The 23,482-nt window shown below is 40.2% G+C and overlaps 1 protein-coding gene across 1 annotated transcript; it reads right to left on the bottom strand.

Moving 5' to 3' along the window:
• Positions 1-4,539: 4,539 nt before the first annotated feature.
• On the bottom strand, positions 4,540-21,191 carry TERB2 (telomere repeat binding bouquet formation protein 2). Its single transcript, XM_004609797.2, has 7 exons — positions 21,128-21,191; positions 20,955-21,036; positions 20,185-20,324; positions 16,690-16,751; positions 13,505-13,587; positions 9,543-9,631; positions 4,540-4,682 (listed from the first exon to the last, which is right to left on the bottom strand). The coding sequence occupies exons 1-7, from the start codon at positions 21,189-21,191 to the stop codon at positions 4,540-4,542; spliced, it is 663 nt and encodes a 220-aa protein (XP_004609854.1).
• Positions 21,192-23,482: the final 2,291 nt, after the last annotated feature.

The following is a 23,482-nucleotide window of genomic DNA, read 5'->3' as shown; positions in this document are numbered from 1 at the left end:
AGTCTTAATGTAGTAATTATTATCCAGAACAGTCTATTTGGATGTTTTGTTTGTATTTAAAAGAATGAATATGAAGGAATGGGTGTTGGGACCATTATATGACTGAAATCCAATTATGAAAAACTTTGTAACTGTGTATCTCACTGTGATTCAATTAAAAAAATAAATAAAATGTTTATTTTATTTTATTTAAAATGTCTATTTTTTAAAAAAAAACTTAAGCATAGAACTGGATGGATAGTACAGCAGGTATGGCATTTGCCTTGGATGGGTCTGACCTGGGTTCAATCTGCGGCACCCCATATGATCCACTGAGCCCACCAGGAGTAATCCCTGAGCACTGCTGAATGTGTCCTATCTCCACCAGAAGAAAAGAATGAACGGCTGAGCTGGAGAGCGAGATTAACACTGATTTGAATCTCTGGAACCATATATGTTCCTCTGAGCACAAATCACTCTCCCAAAAAATAAACACTAGGGCCACACTCAGCAGTGTGGGGCTAATCCCAGCTCAGTGATCACTCCTGGTGGTGCACCAGGAATTATTCACTCTGTGCCAGAAATGGAACCTGGGATTCCTACATGCAGAGTATGTGTTCAGCCAACTGAACTAGCTCTCCAGTCCAGATGTTTATATTTTAGAAGCCTATTATGTATTTTTCTATTATGAATTAATTATATTTTGGTTTGGGGTTCATACCAGATATTACTCCTGGTTTTGTACTAAGGTTGCTCCCAGTGGCACTGAGGGAACCACCTGCAGTACCTGGGTTGGCCACATGCAAGGAAAATGTCTTATCCCTGTACTATCTCTCTGGTACCTAATTGCTTATTTGTTGTTGCCCGTGGATTGAGTAACCTTGGAGGTCAGGATATATAAAAACCTGAATGAGGGGCCGGAGCAATAGTATAGTGGGTAGGGTGTCTGCTTTGCAAGCGGCTGACCCGGGTTCAATCCCTGGCATCCCATATGATCCCCAAGCACTGCTAGGAGTAATTCCTGAGTACAGAGGCAGGAGCAACCCCTGAGCATTGCTGGGTGTGACCAAAAAAATAACAAAAACCAAAAACCGTGCATGAGCTCTGGCACTGCAAAAACCCTGAAGTTTGCTGACCTCACAAAGACAGAGAAAAGCTGTACCTGAAAGCACCATCGCCCCACCTCCCAACACACTCCCCACTCCACCCATCTGTACAAGGGGGGGGAGTATTTGTCCTTCTCACCAAATATTCAGGGAACCATAGTTCTCAGGCTAAGACAAGGTTATCTTTGCAGGAAAATGAAAAGTTTTTCGCTACCAAGGTCCTAGGTTTGTTGTCTTTTTTGTGTGTTTGTTTGTTTGTTTGTGGATACGCTGGTGGTGCTCAGGGGCTACTCCCAGCTTGGTGTTCATGGGTCACTCCTGGTAGTTTGGGGACCATGTGGTGCTGAGAACTGTGAGAATGGTGCCAGGTCTCACATATGAAGAATCCGTTCCAGTCCTTTAGACTGTCTCCCCGGCCTCATCTATGCTTGAAGAAAAGAATTTCAGGAGAAGATGAATAATGAAGAAAAATAGTTTTCTTTAGAAAACAAGAGAAAGGATAAGGGAGCAAGAAATGTGAAGTGGAGCAAGGAAAGCCTCTTTAACAAGTGGTGCTGGCACAACTGGACAACCACATGCAAAAGAATGGGCTTAGATCTCGACCTGACACCATGCACAAAAGTCAGATCAAAATGGATTAAAGACCTCAACATCAGACCACAAACCATAAGGAACATTGAGGACAAGGTCGGCAAAACCCTCTACGATATTGAAGATAAAGGTATCTTCAAAGATGACATGCAACTGGCCAACCAAGTGGAAACAGAGATAAACAAATGGGACTACATTAAACTAAAAAGCTTCTGCACCGCAAAAGATACAGTGACCAGAATACAAAGACTATCCACAGAATGGGAAAGGATATTCACCCAATATCCATCAAATAAGGGGTTGATATCAAGGGTATATAAGGCACTGGTTGAACTCTACAAGAAGAAAACATCCAACCCCATCAGAAAATGGGGTGAAGACATGAACAGAAACTTTCCCAAGGAAGAGATATGAATGACCAAAAGGCACATGAAAAAGTGCTCATCATCACTAATCATCAGGGAGATGCAGAGCAAAACAACCATGAGATACCACCTCACACCACAGAGACTGGCACACATCCAAAAGAACAAAAGCAACCGCTGTTGGAGAGGATGTGGGGAGAAAGGGACCCTTCTACACTGCTGGTGGGAATGCCAACTGGTTCAGCCCTTTTGGAAAACAATATGGACGCTTCTCAAAAAAACTAGAAATTGAGCTCCCATTTGACCCAGCAATACCACTGCTGGGAATATATCTCAGAGAAGCAAAAAAGTATAGTCAAAATTATATCTGGACTTATATGTTCATTGCAGCACTGTTTACAATAGCCAGAATCTGGAAAAAACCTGAGTGCCCTAGAACAGATGATTGGTTAAAGAAACTTTGGTACATCTATACAATGGAATACTATGCAGCTGTTAGAAAAAAAATGAAGTCATGAACTTTGCATATAAGTGGATCAACATGGAAAGTATCATGCTAAGTGAAATGAGTCAGAAAGAGACAGACAGACATAGAAAGATTGCACTCATCTGTGGAATATAAAATAACAGAGTAGGAGAGTAATACCCAAGAATAGTAGAAATAAGTACCAGACGGTTGACTCCATGGCTTGGAAGCTGGCCTCACATTCTGGGGAAAAGGCAGCTCAGATAGAGAAGGGAACACCAAGTAAAAGTGGAGGCCACGCGGGGGGAAGGGTGATGCATGCTGAAAGTAGACTAGAGACTTAACACGATGGCCACTCAGCACCCCTATTGCAAACCACAACACCCAATTGGAGAGAGAGAACAAAAGGGAATACCCTGCCACAGAGGCAGGGTGGGGTGGGGAGAGATGGGATCGGGGGGTGGGAGGGATGCTGGGTTTATTGGTGGTGGAGAATGGGCACTGGTGAAGGGATGGGTTCTCAAACATTGTATAAGGGAAACACGAGCACGAAAATGTATAAATCTGTAACTGTACCCTCACAGTGATTCACTAATTAAAAAATAAATAAATTTTTAAAAAAAGAAAATAAGAGAAAGGAGAGAGTAAAACGAGAGGGATGCAAAGTAAATAATGCAGTCCAAGTTGGGGTGCATGGTGACTCCAGGATGCAGTGCTCAGGGAGCTGTCTTGGGAAGTTGATTAAAGGCCTTTTTTCAAACTGTCGTGGCCTGGGTGTTCTATGCACATCAGTCCAAGGACTTCGACAGTGGTGATTTTCATTCAGAGGCTTATCAGCTAATTATCAGTAGTGAGTGCAGTCTTTGAGTTTGGGCTAGGTCTGTCTTAAGATGAAGCCTCATGCTGGTCCCAAGTACAGGCCAGGTTTTGGTTTTTGTTTCATTTCGGGTTTTGGCCATACCCAAGTGGTGCTCAGTGAGATACTCCTGACTTTGTGCTTGGGGATTGTTTTGCTTGGGAGACCATGTAGTGCCAGGGATTGAGCCCAGGCCTCCTGCATGCAAATCGTTCACTCAGTCACAGCCTTTGTACCCAATAACAGCTGTTTGACTATTATTGAGGAAAATGATGAGGATTTAGTTGCTGGATTTGGTCTTAAGAGCAATGCTGTTGGTTACATTCCTGGAGTCTGTTTAAAGGTTGTTAAAATAGCAAACAGCTCTCTCTCTTGACTTTATGCAAAGTCAAGAATGAAATGTAACCACAAACATCTTGTTCACCTGCCACTCTAACATTAGGGTGACTAGTAGAAAAAGAACTTTGTTGACAGCAAGTCTTCAGAACAGAAGATTGTGAACTCAGGTTCTCAAAGTAATCATCTTGTATGAATAAAGAAATAAACGGGGTTTTATAGAGAAAAAGAACAGGGAAGAACTTTTTAGAAAAGATACATTCCAGACCAGTGGGTGCCAGAAAGAGCAATAAAATACTCTCAAGGGCTGCTATACTATACTCTGTCTTATCTTATCCTCAAATCGAAACAAAGTTAAGGGTTAGCTTTAAGGGCAGAAAGTGTAAACCAAAGACAAACCTTTCTCCCAGTGCACTTAGAAGCCACTCCTGGAAGTGTTGAGGGGATCATATGTGGTGTCAGGAACCAAAACTGGATCATTCATTCACTTGTGAGGTAAGTGTGTTAATCGTTATACTCTATCTCTTCAGCTTCCAGCCCTAACTTATTTGCTATTGTTTTTTGCAGTGCTGGGTTTGAATCCAGAGCCGCACACAGGCAAGGGCTGTGCTTGTGTTGTGCTTCCTAGCGCCATGCTCAAGAGGTGCTTGGGGAAAACTTAGTGCTAGGGATTGAACCTGGCTCCCTGCATGCAAAGCACAGGCTCACTTCACTGAGTTATCATCTGGCCCTGAAACAGCTTTACCCCATTTTCCCATTTAAAGTCCCAAATGAAAAATTTTCAATTGTGCGACAGTTTGGTAGCAATTTACAAAACAAATGCCCAGCTAGAAGAACAATTTAACATTTCCTCTTCAATTTATTTTTTATAGCAGACATGTTAATTTCATCTTGAACATGATATGCCAAATATCCTGAGCTTCCAGGTATGAAGTCATTTAACTCTCCAAGGAATTTCTTCATGACATCAATTGATATATACCCTACAAAATAAAAACAAATAACATATGTGTTTGAAATCCTATCATACTATTTGATTAAATATAATTATTTACTAATGATAGCTAATGATTGAGGCTAGGGATGTAGCTCAGTAGTAGAGTACTTGCCTTGCATGTGTGAAGCCCTGGATTTGATTCCTAGCATTGTAAGAGTGGGGCATGGAGGGTGGGAAAAGATGGCTAATTTTTTTGTTTGGTTCTATACCTGTGATGCTTAGGACTTACTCTGTGCTCAGGGATCATGCCTGATGCAGCTCAGGGGATTATATGTAGTGCTGGGGATCAAACCCTGTCCCCTGTGTGCAGGCAAGTGTCTTAACTCCTGTACTATTTTTTAAAAATTTTTATTTACTTATTTATTTATTTGCTTTTTGGGTCACACCTGGCAATGCACAGGGGTGACTCCTGGCTCTGCACTCAGGAACTACGCCTGGTGGTGCTCAGGGGACCATATGAAATGCTGGGAATCAACTCAGGTCGGCTGTGTGCAAGGCAAAAGCCCTACCCGCTGTGCTATCGCTCCAGCCCCTGTACTATTTTTTTTTAGATCCAAGGCTTTATCTAGGTAAGTAAAAAGAATACATAATAACCAGTGAGAAGATTCTCATGAAACCTGATAATTATTAGGAACACTCTTTCCTCACTCTTTCCATGCAACCTTCTACCACTTTTATTTTAATTGATTTGAGGGGAGGACAGTGCCAGGGATTGAACAAAGAGCCATGTGCATGTTTGGCATATACTCTACTACTTGAGTCATCTCCTTTGCCCTCTACCACCTTTTGTTTATTTGCTGTTTTATTGGGGTCCACACCCAGTAGTACTTAGGAGTTACTCCTCTCTCTGTCCTTAAGGGATTGAGCCCAGGTCTCCTGCATGTAAAGCACTGAGGAACAAAGATATTACTCAAATGGAACAATGCATGTCTTGTATGTGTGAGGGTCTGGGCTCAATCCCTGACACCAAGTATCCTTTTACTATAGTTCTGTTGGCTATGGCCCCACAACAGTAAAAAAAGATGATGGGAAAGTTGATATTAGGGTTAGTCAACAAATGAATAAGACTAATTTTGATGTCACTAATAACTTGAATAGGAATGAGAATCAGAAAGAAAATCAAGAATGAGTTTAAAGACTAATAACTTTAAGCAACATTAAATAGATAGCAATTGCTGCAATCTGAGTAATTATAACATGTAAAGTATTTGTTACTTAGATTAAAATTGAAACATAATTTAAAAGTGAATACCATATGAAAAAAAATCTGGTTATGTTCAAGATTACTGAATTTAGAACACTACCACAATCAATAGATTATTTGCTGCATATGGTTTATTTCTAATAGATCATTAATAGTTAAAAATTATTACTCTGATCATATAAAATTGATTAGTATACTTTTATTAGTACATTTAAAGGATTTTTAATCAGTCATTTACTTCAGATACTCTCTTAAAGCCCTACTACGGTATCCCATATAATTCATGATTCTTGACTTAACGGCTAAAATTCTAGTTCAGTTTATGACCATGCCACCCTGAACATGCCCAATCTCATTAAAAGTAAACTAGTGCATAAAAAAAATCATGTTAGTTAACTATACATATAAACTATATAAACTAAATGTTAGCTTCTAAAGATAGTTGTGAGGATGGGAATAAGAAATAATTACTCCATCCCTCTCAGAGAGCCCAGCAAGCTACTGAGAGTATCCCACCCTCACGGCAAAGCCTGGCAAGCTACCCATGGTGTACTTGATATGGCAAAAACAGTAACAAGTCTCACAATGGAGACGTTACTGGTGCCCGCTCGAGCAAATTGATGAGCAATGGGATGACAATGATACAATGATACAGTTATACTAATAAATTATTTAAATATAAGGACATTTATTGCCTAAAAATAGATTATTATAGTAGGTTTTTTTCTTTGCTTCTTTGCTTTTTTGGGAGGCATCTCCCCTAACCCAGCAGTGTTGGGAGGGTTACTCCCCAAGGTGCTTAGGAAATCAAATTCAGGCCCCATGACTGATCTTTGAAATTGTTTTAGTGGTCCAAATTGTTCTTTAGAATAACTGTAGCTTGACAACTTGATTACAACCTTATAAAAGACTTTGAATCAGAGAACCCAACTAAGATGCTTTTATATTTCTGGCTTTCAGAAACATGAAATAATTTATATCTATACTTGTTCTTTAAAGCTAAGTAAGTTTGGGATTAATTTGTCACATTGAAACAGATAACTTACATACTAATAGTCTATTTTGGATTCACAAACTTTTAATTATTGTAAGTTTTTCATCTGAAATATTTTTTACCTGTAAAATATTAATTAAGCAAAATAGTGTAAGATGCTCAAGCGGGCACCAGTAGCACAGCGGGTAGGGCATTTGCCCTGCACACAGCTCACCAGGGTTTGATTCCTCCATCCCTCTTGGAGAGCCCGGCAAGCTACCAAGAGTATCCCACACGCACGGCAGAGCCTGGCAAGCTACCTGTGGCATATTCAATATGCCAAAAACAGTAACAAGACTCACAATGGAGACATTACTGGTGGCCGCTCAAGCAAACTGATGAACAACAGGACGACAGTGCTACAGTGCTACAGTGTAAGATGACAATTATTAATAAGTCTTTCTTTTAAATCTTTTCTTTTTCTTTTTGGGTCACACCTGGCAATGCACAGGGGTTACTCCTGGCTCGTGCACTCAGAAATTACTCCTGGTGGTGCTCGGGGGACCACATGGGATGCTGGGAATCGAACCCAGGTCAGCCACGCATAAGGCAAATGCCCTACCCGCTGTACTATTGCTCCGGCCCAATAAGTCTTCCTTTAAAAAAAATACTTTTTCCTTTTACCAATCATATATGTAGCTGTCAATTAGAAACTTTAATGGGTGATAACAGTTTTATCAAACTGAAGGGATTTTCGAGTACTGGAGAACAGATGACTGACTGGCTGAAGAAACTTTGGTACATCTACACAATGGAATACTATGTAGCTATTAGAAAAGATGAAGTCATGAAATTTGTATATAAGTGGATTAACATGGAGAGTATCATGCTGAGTGAAATGAGTCAGAAAGAGAGGGACAGACAGAGGAAGACTGCACTCATCTATGGAATATAAAGTAACAAAATGGGAGACTAACACCAAGAAGAGTAGAGATAAGGACAGGAGGATTGCTCCATGGCTTTGAAGCCAGCCTCACATGCTGTGGGTAAAGGATACTCAGATAGAGAAGGAACCACCAAGCAGAGAATGCATGGAGGACCCGCTCGGGGTAGGAGATATGTACCAAAAGTAGACTATAGACCAAGCATGATAGCCACTGAATACCTGCATTGCAGACCACAACACCCTAAAGGAGAGAGAGAGAGTAAAGGGGAATCTGCCTGCCACAGAGGCGGGGAGTGGGGTGTGTGTGTGGGGGAATGGGGTGGGGGTAGTGGGTGGGAGAGATACTGGGAACATTGGTGGTGGAGAATGGACACTGGTGGAGGGATGGGTCCTCAATCATTGTATGACTGAAATGTAAGTACAAAAGTTTGTAAGTCTGTAATTGTATCTCAGGGTGATTAAATTTTTTTAAAAAAATTAAAAAAAAAGCAACAACAAAAACAAAACAAAACAAAAAAAAACACCTGAAGGGATTTTACACATCGACCACAAAAAGACAACCTCACTTCCCGCCCGCCCCCATCACACCCCCCACCCCAAGACTCCCTTGATATTTTACGGGACTTTTGGCAATGTATGGAGTCATCATAACTTGTGTGATATGCTACTGGCATCTAGTGGCAGAATCCAGGATTGCTGTTAAATATTCTACAATGTGGAGTACTAAATTTTCTACACTAGAGACTTTTTACACTAAAATGTTAATAGTTCTAAGACCAAGACAGCCTGTTCTGAGTCATAGCTTCAACTTTTTTGGAGGTGAAGGTGGCACACTTAACAGTGCTGGAGAGCTATTTCTGGCTCTGTACTAGGTGGTTATTCCCAGCAGTGCTCAAGGGACCAGAGGTTCAGAGAGCTGAACTGGGGTCCCTGCTAATTGGGGTCTCTGCTAACATTTTAATTAGTTCCACCTTTAGGAATTTAACATTCATTGAATTGAACTCAACTCACTTTGAGTATAGATATTAAATTTATAGGCATAAAAATATCATTGTCTAAAACAGAATTTTTGCTTTTAAGTTAATACAAGTCAAATTTCCCAAAAAGTTGTTATTCCTTTCTATCGAAACATAGGGCATGGCACAAAGGAAGACATACTTGTCATTTCACATCAAAATTAAATACAAATGTATTTAGTTCTAAAATAATCAAACTTGGGCCAGAGGATAGTGCAGAGGATAGATCACTTACTTGCCTTGCACATGGCCAACTCAGGTTCAATCCTCAGCACTTAAATGGTCTCCTGAGCACAGAGCAGGTGTAACCCCTGAACATTATTAGGTGTGGTCCAAAAAAAGCAAAATAAATATATTTTAAAAAATAAAAAATGAATCTTTTTTCCAAAAACTATCCAAATTTTTATGTAGAAACATGAAGGAAGAAGGGCCAGAGAGATAGCTCTACAGGCGGAGCAGATGCTTTTCATGTGGAAGGCCTGGGTTCATTCATTCCATGGCACCATATGGTTTCCCTAGCCAGAGCCAGTAGTTCCTGAATATCATTGTGTGTGTCCCAAATAGATAAATAAAAATTTTTTTCAACTCTCAATTTTTGTTTATTTGTTTTTTATAAGGGCCACACCCAGCATGCTCAGGGGCTATTTTTGGCTCTGTGCTTTCCCTCTATTTGGGGTTATATACTCTTAACTTTTACGTTAAAATACCTGTTACCATGTTGTTCACTGGATAATTCTGAAGAGGGAAGTACATTTGCTTTTCTGTAACTGGAGTCCCTCTAAAATGCTTTTCTGTGCTGTAAAATTAAACATGCATTGATTCATATTTATATTCTTGGATTTTTTCAAATAAAAAATCATTGCAGAAATATGTAATTTATTGCTATTTTACCATATTTCAGTTTTATTGGGACATGATGGATTTTTTTCTGTTTCTAATTAATACAAATAGTTTTGGTTTTCTTTCTTTTTGGGTCATACTCAGCAGCGATGCCCAGGGATTACTCCTGGCTCTGTACTCAGGGATTACTCCTGGTGGTGCTCGGGGGATCATATGGGATGCTGGGAATCGAACCCAGGCTGGCCATGTGCAAGGAAAACACCCTCCCTGCTGTGCTATCACTCCAGCCCCAGTTTTGGTTTTCTTAGTCATTTCAGAAAAGAAATATTTAAGGCTTAGAGGATGACACAGTGACTTAGTGATTGCTCAGCAAGTAGAAAAATCACATATACAAACCCCAGTGTTGCCTGTCCACATGTGCCTTAGCCACCCTGACAGCCCTATAAACACATCATGAGTTCTAAAATATGTATCTCATAGGGACAGTGGTAGAGGATTTTGGGCACATTATGGTACTAGGGTATGATTTTATACATGAATACCATAAACTAATACTGTTAGCAACCACATTACCTAAACTATAATAATTTTAAACCATGTTACTTAAACTGAAAAACTTTTAAGTATGCAATTAGAAAAAAACAAAATTTACTATTTTTAAAAACTTTAGTTAAAAAAACTTTGGGCTGTGGGCTGGAGTGATAGCACAGGGGGTAGGGCGTTTGCCTTGCATGCGGCCGACCCAGGTTTGATTCCCAGAATCCCATATGGTCCCCTGAGCACTGCCAGGGATAATTCCTGAGTGCAGAGCCAGGAGTAACCCCTGTGTAGAGCCAGGTGTGACCCAAAAAGCAAATTTGGGCCACATCCAAAAATACTCAGGGGTGACTCCTGGCTTGGTGCAGTGCTCAGGACCATATGTGGTAACAGGGATCAAAACTGAGGCTCATGCATGCAAAACATGTGTTCCGGCCTATTTCTAATTTTCTGAACTCTATTTCTAATTTTCTGATGTGCCAGGAATATAACCCCTGGTCTCCATACATATAAGGCAAGTGCTTTATCAATGAGTCATATCCCTGGGCTTAAAGTACCATATCCCTTTAAATATATATGCTGTATGTTTCGCATCTGAGTATTTATAATTAGAAAATTACCTAAAAAGTAGAGAAAGGTTTATTTTACTAAAGGATAAATGTTTAAGAGGGTATGGTCAGAGAGAGTAGGGGGTTATGGTGCCTGCCTTGTGTGTGATCAACCCATCAGAAATGAGGCCTGAGTCTGGAGCCAGGAGTAGTCCCTGAGCACTGCTAGGTGTAGCTCCAAAAACAAAGAAATAAAACGTCTTTTTAAAAAAGCATAAAAACCATAAACTTTTCACAAAATACCATATATAGCCATTACAAATAATATCAAATAGTTTTTCCAAAATGAGGAACTGCCCATGGAAAATCAGGAGAAAGCCTATATTTGTGATCTAATTTAACTGTATTAAATATCTGAATTTTTATAAAACTTGCAAGGGATATACTACTATCGATGGTTACCTGAGTGATGAGGCTGCCCCAGACTAATAAGCCTTCATTGATAATAAGGAAACTAGCCTTACCAACTGTTTTATCCTCTGTGTATTTTTCTTTTGTCTTGTTTTTTTTTTAACATTCTTACTGTCCACACAAGTTTAAAATATTTATAATTGTCATATTTATTAAATTTTTTTCTTATAGTTTCTGTTCTATAGGGCATCTGTTTTTTAATGAATGTTCATATCTGAAATAAGAACTTTTATTTTGTGAGAGAGTTGGGGTTGGGAGATAGTACAGCAGGTAGGGTGCTTGCCTTTAATGTGGCTGGTTGGGGTTCCATCCTGGCAGCCCATATGATCCCTGAGCTTCTAGAAATGATCCTTGAGCACAGAGCCAGGATTAAGTCCTGAGCATAGCTAGGAGTGGCCAAATTTTTTAAAAATATATTTAATTTGCTAAATTAATCCTTGAAGCTGCAGTGCTGGGGATTAAATCTGGGTGAGCCATGGACAAGAAAAGTGCCCTGGGGCTAGAGCAATAGCACAGTGGGTAGGGTGTTTGCCTTGCATGCGGCCGACCCGGGTTTGATTCCCAGCATCCCAGATGGTCCCCTGAGCACAGCCCGGAGTGATTCCTGAGTGCAGAGCCAGGAGTAACCCCTGAGCATCGCCAGGTGTGACCCAAAAAGCAAAAAAAAAAAAAAAAAAAAAAAAAGCGCCCTACCTGCTGACCTGCTGTACTCTTAGGTGCCTAAAATAAATTATTCTTTAAACTCAGAGCCTCATGCATGTGAGGCATACACTCTACCACTGAACTGCATTCTAGGTTCTTATCAATTTATCATAAAAAGCACAACAAATAAGCGCAAAGAAGTGGGGTTTCATTTTGTTTTGTTCTTTAAGGGTGGTATTTGTGCCCTCAATGATGCTCAGAGATGACTGCTGACTCTTTGCTCAGAGATCATTCCTAGAATGGCTTAGGGACATAATGTGGTTCTGGGGAATGAACCATAGTTGGCTGCATACAAGCCGAGTACCCCACCCTCTGCATCATCTCTCTGGCCTTCAAAGAAGTGCTATACATAAGGATCCTAAAGAATTAGAGCAAATAAAACAGCAGATTAAAAAGTATAAGAAAAAAAAAGAAAAAATTAAAAAAAAATTTTTTTCTTTTTGGGTCACACCTGGCGATGCACACACAGGGGTTACTCCTGGCTTTGCACTCAGAAATCACTCCTGGCGGTGCACAGGGGACGATATGGGATGTTGGGGATCGAACCTGGGTCGGCCGCATGCAAGGCAAACGCCCTACCCGCTGTGCTATTGCTCCAGTCCCAAGAAAAAAAAATAATGATATAAGAAAAAATTATGACTTGATGTGCAGTCCCTAGAGAGAGTATTAGTCACAACTAAAAATTGTTTGAGCACCATAGTCAGGCTTGTGTGCAACCTCTGTTCACCACAACATCAACCATAACAGCAAGTGGAAGGGGAGAAGGGAAAAAATAAAATTAGGGGAAGGGGGTTGAAGAGATAGCACAGTAGCCTAGAGTGTATGATTTGCATGTAGGAGCTGGGGATTCAACCCAGCACTGCATGGTTCTCCCAGTACAACCAGGAATGATCCCTAACCCACCCACAACAGAGCTAAGAGCAGCCCATGAGCACCATCCACTGTTACTCCTAACCAAAGAGAAATTAAGGCAGAAAATATTGAAATGGAAAATTTAATATATAATCAAATGTTAATTTTATATTAAACAAAATAAACCCATATTTAATCGTTTTTTAATTTCAGCCACTAAATACTAAAAAATTTTTAAATCTTACCAAAGAAGGCAAGGGGTAGGAGGGATAATACAGTGGATAAGGGTGCTTGCCTTGCACATGACCAACCCAGATTCAATCCCTGGCACCGCATATGGTCTCCTGACACTGCCAGGAGTGATCTCTGAGTGCAGAGTCAGGAGTTAGCCCTAAGCACTATCAGGCCCAAGATGGGGCGGGGGGACGTCAAAGGTGCTTGCCTTGGATGCAGCTGAACCCAGTTCAAACCCCAATATCCCTCAGCTCTGCAGGAGTAATCTCTGAGCACAGAGCCATGAGAAAGCCCTGAACACAGCCGGGAATTAAAACAACCCCCACCCACCAAAAAAGTGAAAAACAGTTCCTTATTAATACTTGAAACTACAGAAATAGTGATAGCAATATCAACCTCATAACATTGTAAAAATTGAGACAATCATATAAGGCTCAAAGAGGTCTATATGAGTTGAGTATCAATAAGGTATATGAATTCAGTACCTTTTGAATACTTCTTTTTTGTTATCTTTAGCTAGTTCACTGCTTTTCTGAAGTATCTTTATTTCATTTGGTGATTCTTTATGCTGCAAATTAAAAAAGAAGTCACATTTTAAAAAAATCAGCATAGTGCCAGGGATATAATCCTGCAGAAGAGTACATGCCTCTCCTTTGTGAGACCCTTCTTCTGATCCCCAACACTGCGAGAACATTCAGTACAATAATCCAGTCAACAATGTGTAAGGCTAAACTGACCATGTGTCTCATGAATGTACTTAGGTGCATTCAATCTATTGTGGTGAGAAAACTCACGAAATTTTGCACATATGTAAATTATACTGTATATTTTTAGAGATAAAGATGACCAGAATTTTAAAAATATCAGTCGTAGTTTCATTAGATAGTAACACTTTAATTTTATTCTCTTTTCATTTTTTTATTGGAGTAAAATAGTTTTATTTAGAGAAACTTATTTAGAAGAGTTCATGAAATAAGGAAGAGAGAGGAGTGGGGTTTCAAGAGAAAACAAGCACTTCTCCACAGGGGGAAACCTTCATTTTTAATTTTTGAATATTTCCCTAATATGGCCATATTACTCTTTAGTCCTAAAATATTGAGGCAAAAAAAAAGTATTAGTGATTTAAACTTTGTTTAGTTTTGGGCCACACCTGGAAGTGCTCAGGGGTTACTCGTGATTTTGCATTTAGGAATTACTCCTGGCAGTGCGCGGGGGAACAAATGACCAGGGATCAAACCCAAGTCAGCCATGTGCAAGGCAAATGCCTTACCCATTGTTCTATCTCTCTGACCCCAGTGATTTAAATTTTCTTAATTCCTTGACTTGACAATTTCTAGGTTTCCTGTGAATTACAAATTTTAAAAAATGGGAATGGACAAATTATATTTCCCTTTCAAAATTTAGTGGAATGTTTAACTATAAGATTAATAAATAGTTAAATAAATAGTTAAATAACTATTTATTAACTATTAATAAATAGTTAAATAAATAAATAATCTTTCCCAAAAGATTATGTGAAAGTAATTGGTAACTATCACATAATATTTTTATCTCTATATTTAGGCCATAGATTTATTCCAAGCAATAACAATATTTCCCAAATTATTTTCCAGATTTATCCTTGCTATTGTTATTCAATAAAGTACTATTTATATATTCAATGGCTTTATTATTATAATTGGTTAAAATTCTACATCAATAATTATTTTTAAATAACAGATTCTTTTATTTGGTAATTATGCAATTTCTAGAATAGAACATACTATGAAGTCATATTCTACTAATTTTTCAGCAGGAGTAAAACATTTGCTTGGGTTGAACTTCAGGAAATTTGCTTCCACTTTGCTAATACAGGGTTATGTGAGCTAACACAAGTCTTTACTTTCTCTTTCAGTTTTCATTTTTTGTTTGTTTGGAGACCAGACAGGACATGACAGTGCTCATGGATTACTCCCTACTTCTTGTTGGGGAATGCTTGCAACTCTTCTGGGGACCATGCAGTGCTGGGGATCAACCAGTGCCTCCTGCATGCAAAGCATGTTTTCCAGCCCACTGAGCAATTTCCCTGGCCAACAAAAAGATTTGTATATTCATTTTATTGTGGTGGCCACACCACACCAGATGTATCAGCTACCAGGGTCACATCAAGAGTTATGGTCTGGGGTAGGGAGGGGCATGAGGTGCAGGGAATTGAACTTAAGGTATAGCATATGCCAAGCATATGTTCTGCACTGCAGTCACTTCTCAGTGATTTCTAAACAAACAAAATTATCTTTATGCTCCTTCAGCTCTAAAGTTTTGGAATCTTTAATCAATAATTACTGTCAAATAATAACCATTCTATCACCACTCATCTATTTTTTTAATTTAATTACTGTGAGATACACAGCTACAAAGTTACTCATGATTGGGTTTCAATATACAATGTACCATCACCCATCACTTCACCAGTGTACATGTGTACATTTCCCACCAATAATGTCCCCAGTTTCCCTCCTGCCTTCACCTGAGTCTGCCTCTATGGCAGAAACTTTTTTTTTCCTCCTTCACCTTCTCCTCCTTCTCTTCCTCCTCCTTCTTCCTACCACCCTCCTGCTCACTCCCCCTACCCTTTGGCCTTTGGGGCATTATGGTTTGCAATACAGGTACTGAAAGGTTATTATGTATATCCCTTTATATACTTTCAGCACCCAGTTCTGGTCCAGAGTGATCATATCCAACTATCATTGTCACAACTACTCACATAAAGACGTGGCATGATTAGATATTTTAGTCCTTACCATAATAGAGTCAAAGATAGCAAACAAACAAACAAAAAAACTATTATTTTCAGTAAATAATATTCTGGGAAAAAATAAGAATGAAAGAAACACAAAATATTCTAATATATTACTTAGCTTTGCAAATACTAAAAAATTTTTTTAAAATTTATTTTGGTTTTGGGGCCACACCTAGTGATGCTTAGGGCTTCCTCCTAGCTCTGCCTTTAGGGATTACTCCTGGAGGGGTTTGGGGCACCATATGGGGAGGGGGCTGATGATTAAACCCAGGTAGGCTGTGTTCAAGATAAATGTTCAACCCACTGTACTATTTCTCCAGTCTCTAAAAAAATTTTCTTCCTAACTCTTTAATTTGAAAATTCAAACTTATCTAAAAAGTTATCACTGTCACTGTATCACTGTTATCCCGCTGCTCATCAATTCACTCAAGGGGCATCAGTAATGTCTCCATTGTGAGACTTGTTGTTGCTATTTTTGGCATATCGAATATGCCATGGGTAGCTTGCCAGGCTCTGCTATATGGGTGAGATACTCTCGGTAGCTTGCCGGACTCTCTGAGAGGGGCAGAGGAATCAAACCCAGGTGGGTCACGTGCAAGGCAAATGCCCTACCTGCTGTGCTATAGTTGAAAAGTTAATATAGGGCCAAAGAGATAGCTCAGCAGACTGGAGCACATGCTGTGCTATAGGAGAAAGGATATGATCACCAGCCCGTGTTCTCCCTTGAACATGTGTCTCATTTGCTTGTCTCTATGCATCTTTGCTTTCTCCAACTCTGAAAAAAATCCACATTCTCTCTTGAATACATATTTCTTCTCTTTCTCTCCCCTCATGTCTTTCTAAGCAAGTTTCATTCAATAAAAACTATAAATTATTTTAGTTTATTCTTACCTCTTTTCTCAGAAAATGTTGATCTTGTTCCCAAATAAAATTACCAATTTTTCTTCTTATTTCTGTAAGAAAAAAATTCCAAAACTATTTTTTAAAGAAATTATATAATTTTTTGAATTTACAACAAAATCATCTAAAAATTTATTTAAAGTTTTGCTTCTACTGCATTTTGAGAACATTGTAGAGTTTCTGTGCTTCATTAAGTGCCAATTTCTTTAATAGAGGTATTATTAAAGACAATTTTTTGGCCAGGGGTGTATCTCAGCAGTAGAACTTTTGCTCTGCATGTGGGACACACACACACACACACACACACACGCACACACACACCGGTTATCCAGTCACAATAATTTTTTTTCTCTTTTGGATTTTGGGCCATACCTGACTGTGTTAAGTGGATATTCCCAGATTTGTGCTCAGGACTTGCTCGTAGTGGTGCTCAGAGGACCAGTTGGTGCCAGGAATTGAACAAGGGTCAAACACATGCAAGGGAAGCACCTTAATTCTTGGGAAATTTCTCCAATCAAAATATTTTTTTCTTTTCTTCAGTTTTTGGGCTATACCTGGTGATGCTCAGGACTTATTCCTGCCTCTGCACTTAGCTATTACTCCTGGTGGGGGCCAGTGAACCATATGGAGTGAATGGAATTGAATTTAGGATAGCTGTATACAAGGCCAATGCCTTACCCACTGCATTATCTCTTTGGCCCTCAAAATAACAATTCTTAAATTTGTAGAGCAGAGGTCATCAACAATCTAATAACTCACTTTGCAAAAAGAATAGATAAGGGAACCAAAAAGATTTTTCAGAGATTAAGGCACTGGCCTTGCATACAGCCAACCCTGCTTCAACATATGGTACTGCATGCTCTCCCAAGCACTGTTGGGAAAAACTCCCAAACACAGAGTTGGGAAAAGACCTACCACCTACCATTAGTGTGTATGGTCCACACATGCCATAAGGAATGGGGAAGGGCCTGAAAGACACAAATGGGAGACCCAGGTTTGAACCCTGGAACCTCATGTTTTCCAGAGCACCACCAGGAAAGACTCCCAGTACCATGCTGGGAGCAGCCTCTAAGCACTGCAGGGTGTGGCCATAAAACAAAAATAAATGAATAAAAGAATGATGGGCAATATGCTTAATGAGCATGGAATTTAAGAATTCTTGCATAATCAAGGACTATATCATCATCTTAACTCAGCGATTTGAAAAGTTTCTAAGGACTCAAGCTATTCATTTAGTTAGCAATTAGTTACATATGGGTGTGGTATTGAAATATATAGCTAGTACAACTGAAATGTGATGCAGAAAATCAATACTGGATGTCAAAGACTTAATATGAAATAAAATAATGAAAAACAAATTATCATACATTATGCACATAAAATGCTATTTTAAATAAAATATATTCCTGAAATTATCTTTATCTATGTTTCTTTTTTATGTAACTATAAGAAAAGTTAAAATTAATATGTGGCTGGGCTGGAGCGATAGCACAGCGGGTAGGGCGTTTGCCTTGCACGCGGCCGACCCCAGTTCTAATCCCAGCATCCCATATGGTCCCCTGAGCACTGCCAGGGGTAATTCCTGAGTGAAGAGCCAGGAGTAACCCCTGTGCATCGCCGGGTGTGACCCAAAAACCAAAAATAAATAAATAAATAATATGTGGTTCACATTTGGTTTCATATTTCTACTAAATAATACCAGTTCAAGTAAATAAAAATACATATTTCTAATTTTTAATATTTTTTGTTTTGCTATGATAGGAATCTCAGCTGGTGGTACCATCAGAGTAACACTCGCAGTGCTGGAGGTGGCAAGGGAATGCAGTACACTTGAGATAAATTTAAAGTCAATATTCTCTATATATGGTCCCTTGAGCACAGAGCTAAGAATAAGGCCTGAGCATAGCCAGATGTGACTCAAAAACCCAAAAGGAAGGAGGCTGGGGAAGTACATTGAGAATAGAGACACTGCTCAAGAAGTTAAATGCATACTTTATGTGTAGTACACTCAGGTTTGTTCTCTGGTACTGATGCCCCACAAACACTGCCAAACAACTCAGCACAGAGTCCATAGCAGTCTCGAGCACTAGGAATGTATGCAACCCTCCAAAAAAAACCAACCAGGTTTTGAGACCAGGAGGGCAAATCAAATCAGCATATTTACATGTATGTGAGACTCTGGGTTCAATAAAAAAAAAATAAAGACACGAATTATGGGAGCTCAGAAACTAGCTTAGGGTTAAAGCACATATGTGACAGGTTTGACACTCTACATGATCAGGTGAGACATCACATCTAATATTAACCAATCAGAACTGCACTACTAGGCAGAATTCCAGGGAGTGGCTACTGGACCATGGCCATGCACTCTAGACTTGAGCCACATTGTCACATTAAATGGAGCTAGGTGACCAGGTGGTGAACTGCTGAGGATCAAACCTGGGTCAGTCAAAGGCAAGGCAAGTACCTTATCCCTATACTGTCTCTGGTCCTTAAGCAGTTTTTGATGTAAGAAACAAAACTCAGAGACTGGAGCAATAACACAGTGGGCAGGGCGTTTGCCTTGCATGCGGCCAACCTGGGTTTAATTCCCAGCATCCCGTAGGGTCCCCTGAGCACGCCAGGGGTAATTCCTGAGTGCAAAGCCAGGAGTAATCCCTGAGTATTGCCAGGTGTGACCCAAAAAGAAAAAACAAACAAACCTCAGAGACAGAAAAAAACTTATGTTTAAATTATATCAGACAGTCATTCTACAATATAAACTTGAAGATGAGTATCCACAGACTGGTACAAGTAAATTTTAATATATCAATTGTCCTAATTAGCGTTTAACCATGAAAAAGTTTACTGTTAGAGTAAGCCTTTCCAGGATATCAACCAGAGGCACTGACCCAGAGCACCCCCCTCTACAACCCTCCCCACTAGGAAAGAGCAAGATCTGAGCACTGCTAGGTGTGGCCCCCAACAAACAAACCTGCAAAGGCTATGTAAGTGGGGAAAATCTAGTTGGTGGGGGGTGTAGGGAGAGCACATGCCTTGCATGTATGAATGTATGAAGCCCATAGTTGCTCCCCCAGAACCACAAACAAAAACCTACACACACACACACACACACACACACACACACTGGGCATGAAAGATAGCTGAACTGACTGAGCACATGCTTTGCCACCACATGGCCCCCTAGCACAGAGCCAGAAATTTTTTGGTTTGGTTTTGGCCATGCTCAGGGCTTTACTCTTGGCTCTCTGCTCAGTTATCATTTCTTGTGGTGCTCAAGAGACATATTAGGTTACTCAGTATTGAACTTGTGTGGGCTGTGTGCCAGGGAAGCGCCATACCACTTACTATCAATCTGGCTCAAAACACAACTATTTTTTGTAAAAAAGCAAACAAAATATGACCAAGAACAAAGACAACAAAAGTTCAGTGATGTGTATCTGGTTTTGTCATTTAGCCCGGACTAGATGAATGGTTTTTGCTAACCTTCTTGCAGGCATGCAGGAGGAAGGATAAAATGGCCTAAAGCCACTGAGCCTTTGATTTCAGAGTGAGCTACTGCAGACAGATAGTAGGCGTGAAACACTGTTGCATTATCTTCGATATATTCGAGGCTCTGATATATTCTAGAAGAGATGAAATGTTTTCAGTTATGCAATAAACAAAAAGGTATTTAGCTTTTCAAAATAAAGAATAAACGTTTGGCAAAAGAGGATCTGCAGGTAATCAAGAAACTGGAGGCAGGGAGTGGGGCAGTTAGAGGATCAGAGCTCTTTGCAAATTGTAGGTTTGAAGTCCAGGAGGGTCTCAGGGTAACAAACTTGAAGCGCCACTTCTCCGGAAGTCACTGATGAGAGTTTGTGGAGGGGCCAAGAACACTTACAGGGACATAATCCTCGCTATTCTCCACGTTTAGCCAACGCCCTGTTGGGAATTGTTAATAAAAAAAGAAAAAGAAAAAGAAACTCCCAGGATTTTAAGTGTGAAAACACAAGCCCAGATTCAGGGATGAGACGAGCTGGAATCAGACGATGATGCCTTCAAGGCACCACATGGAGCTATTGGAGTGGCCGTTGGAAAAATGACTGGCAATTGGGAAGGGGTCAGGGGGCCAGGTCGGACGAAGACTGTGTCACTGTGCCGGGGCAAAGGTTATTTCCAAATCCCAGACATCTAGGGCTGAAAACTTGTTTCCTCTCTCTTCCTCTTATCGACATTTTCAGTGCACGGCAACTTCTATCCCCAACCGAGGGTACCTCCTCGTGTCTGGGTGTGAGGCATCGCAGCTGAACAAGTAGTCGGCGGCCTGAGGATCACTGAGCCTTCCCCCTTCGGCCTCTGTGGAGGCAAGAGCACAGGGTGAGCCTCGCAGAGGGAAGAGGGATGCTCCCTTTAACTTTTCACCCATCCATTCCACACATCATCCTACCCCAGAACCGCCTCAAGTCCCGACTGACGCTGCGGCAGAACCATCCCTGCTGCCCCTGAAACATGGCGCCGCCCGGCGCAGAGGCTTGGGGGTGAAGAGGAAGCGGGTCTGAAGTTCGGGTCGCTGATTGGTCCCACGTCCTGAAGAGGAGCCAGATGGTTGGTTCTCAAGGGAAATGGGCGGGGAAAGCCTGAGGGAGCCGTTTGAGGGAGTCCACTCACTGCAGAGCTAAGACCAGCAACTATCTGTCCCTCAGATGGAAGACCTTATCTGCCAGCTTCTCTTGAGACTGTGGAGGTGGGTCGGTGGTGTTTATGAGTTTTAAATCCAAATTATTCTCCTTTTTTTTCCCTTCCCGTTTTGGGTCACACCTGGCACTGCACAGGGGTTACTCCTGGCTCTGCACTCAGGAACCACTCCTGGCGGTGCTCAGGGGACCATATGGGATGCTGGGAATCGAACCTGGGTCGGCTGCGTGCAAGGTAAACGCCCTACCCACTGTGCTATCTCTCCAGCCCCAGTTTGTTTTATTTTTAATCCTGCAAATGAATGCAATCATTCTATAGTTGTCCAGCCCCTAAATCCAAATTATTAACCAAAGCATTGTGTTCTGGTTTACAGATTCTGTCTATAATGTCAAGTATTATTTGAAGCGAAATTCTATTCTTTTATTTACCTATTTTATCGAGCCTAGGTTGGCCACGAGAAAAGAAAGCGCCCTCTCCATTATGCTAGTACTCCAGTTCCTAGGCGAGCTTTTTGACCCACAAATTATTTGGATTTTGTTTGCTTAGGGGCCACATCTCTTGATGCTCAGGGCTTACGCTCAGGGATTACTCCTGGCAATGCTTGGGGAACCATATGCAATTTTTGGTGATAGAACCAGTCAGTTACATACAAGGCAAATGCGTTAGCCTCTGTATTACCTATTAAGTCTCTCTTTGACTTTTTAAAATTCCGTTTTGGTGAGGGATACAAGAATAACAATTTTTAAAAATTATATTGCATTCCATTGTATGAAAATATGACAATATTAAATACAAAACTGTAGTTGAAAGTATTTCTAGTTGATTTTTTTCTTAATTTTTGTTGCCCAAACCACTCCACATCCTCAAAGGAAATCATACAGCTTCCAGTCATTTAAAATTTAAAAATCAGAGCTAGAAGCTGGAAGTAGCAGATGCTTTGCATGAAGGATACCCGGGTTTGATTAATGGAGCTGCATGGTCCCCACAGCACTTGCAGAAGTGACCACCAAGGATGTTATTTGGGAGTAGTTCCTGAATACCATTGGGTGTGGGACCCCACCAATAGTAGTTTTAAAATCAGACAAAGCAAAACTATGAATTTAAGGATATACATATATGTGATATAGAACAAACTAAATAGTAAATTGGTTGAAAAACATACCTCTTAACTATTTTCAAAAAGAGAAAAATCCAGACACAAAATGTGGGATAGTGATTTCCTCAGGCACAGTAACAATATCTAGGTAGGTTCAGAGTTTTTAGTTTAGTTTTAGGTTTTTTTTTTCTTTTTGCTTTTTGGGTCACAGCTGGTGGTGCACAGGGGTTACTCTTGGCTCTGCACTCAGGAATTACCCCTGGCGGTGCTCAGGGGACCTTATGAGATGCTGGGAATCGAACCCGGGTCCGCCATGTGCAAGGCAAACGCCCTACCCACTGTGCTATTGCTCCAGCCCCTTGTTTAGTTTTTTAAACTGAACCATTTTAATGCTTGTGTAATTGACTATTTATTGTTTTCTGTTGACTGTAGTGCAGATGTTAGATTTTTGGTAGTCAATGGTAGTTTTTCTGACCAGTGTATAGTCTTAAGTAATTACAAGGGGTTATTTGTATAAAACTACTGTCAAAACAGTAATGCAGCATTTATGCATTGATCACTTTGGGGATTGTTGGTAACCTGAACATATTTAAAAAAAAAAAACAAAAAACTTGCCTCTCTGAGACAAGGATCCAATTTGCTCATGTTCTATTTTCATAGATATATGGTTACATTATGAATAGTTTTATATTACTCTTTAAATTATACATATGTTACAATATTACATCTCTCTATGTATAGTTTACATATACATTTAAAAATAATCAAGAAAGTATATCAATTTAGGAGGATTTTAATCAAAATTAATTAATATTTGATCTTGAATAAGCCACTTTTACTCACCTGAATAATTAATTTATCCATTGCATTTCTTTTCCTGGGCTCTGGAGTGATAGCACAGTGGTAGGGTGTTCGCCTTGCATGCGGCCAACCCGTATTCAGTTTCTCTGTCCCTCTCGGAGAGCCTGTCAAGCTACCCAGAGTATCGCGCCCGCACGGCAGAGCTGGGCA

Source organism: Sorex araneus, chromosome 3, assembly GCF_027595985.1.
Source record: "Sorex araneus isolate mSorAra2 chromosome 3, mSorAra2.pri, whole genome shotgun sequence".
Classification (NCBI taxonomy): domain Eukaryota; kingdom Metazoa; phylum Chordata; class Mammalia; order Eulipotyphla; family Soricidae; genus Sorex; species Sorex araneus.
Note: the sequence above shows the minus strand (reverse complement) of the source record. Positions and strands in the feature narration are given on the sequence as shown.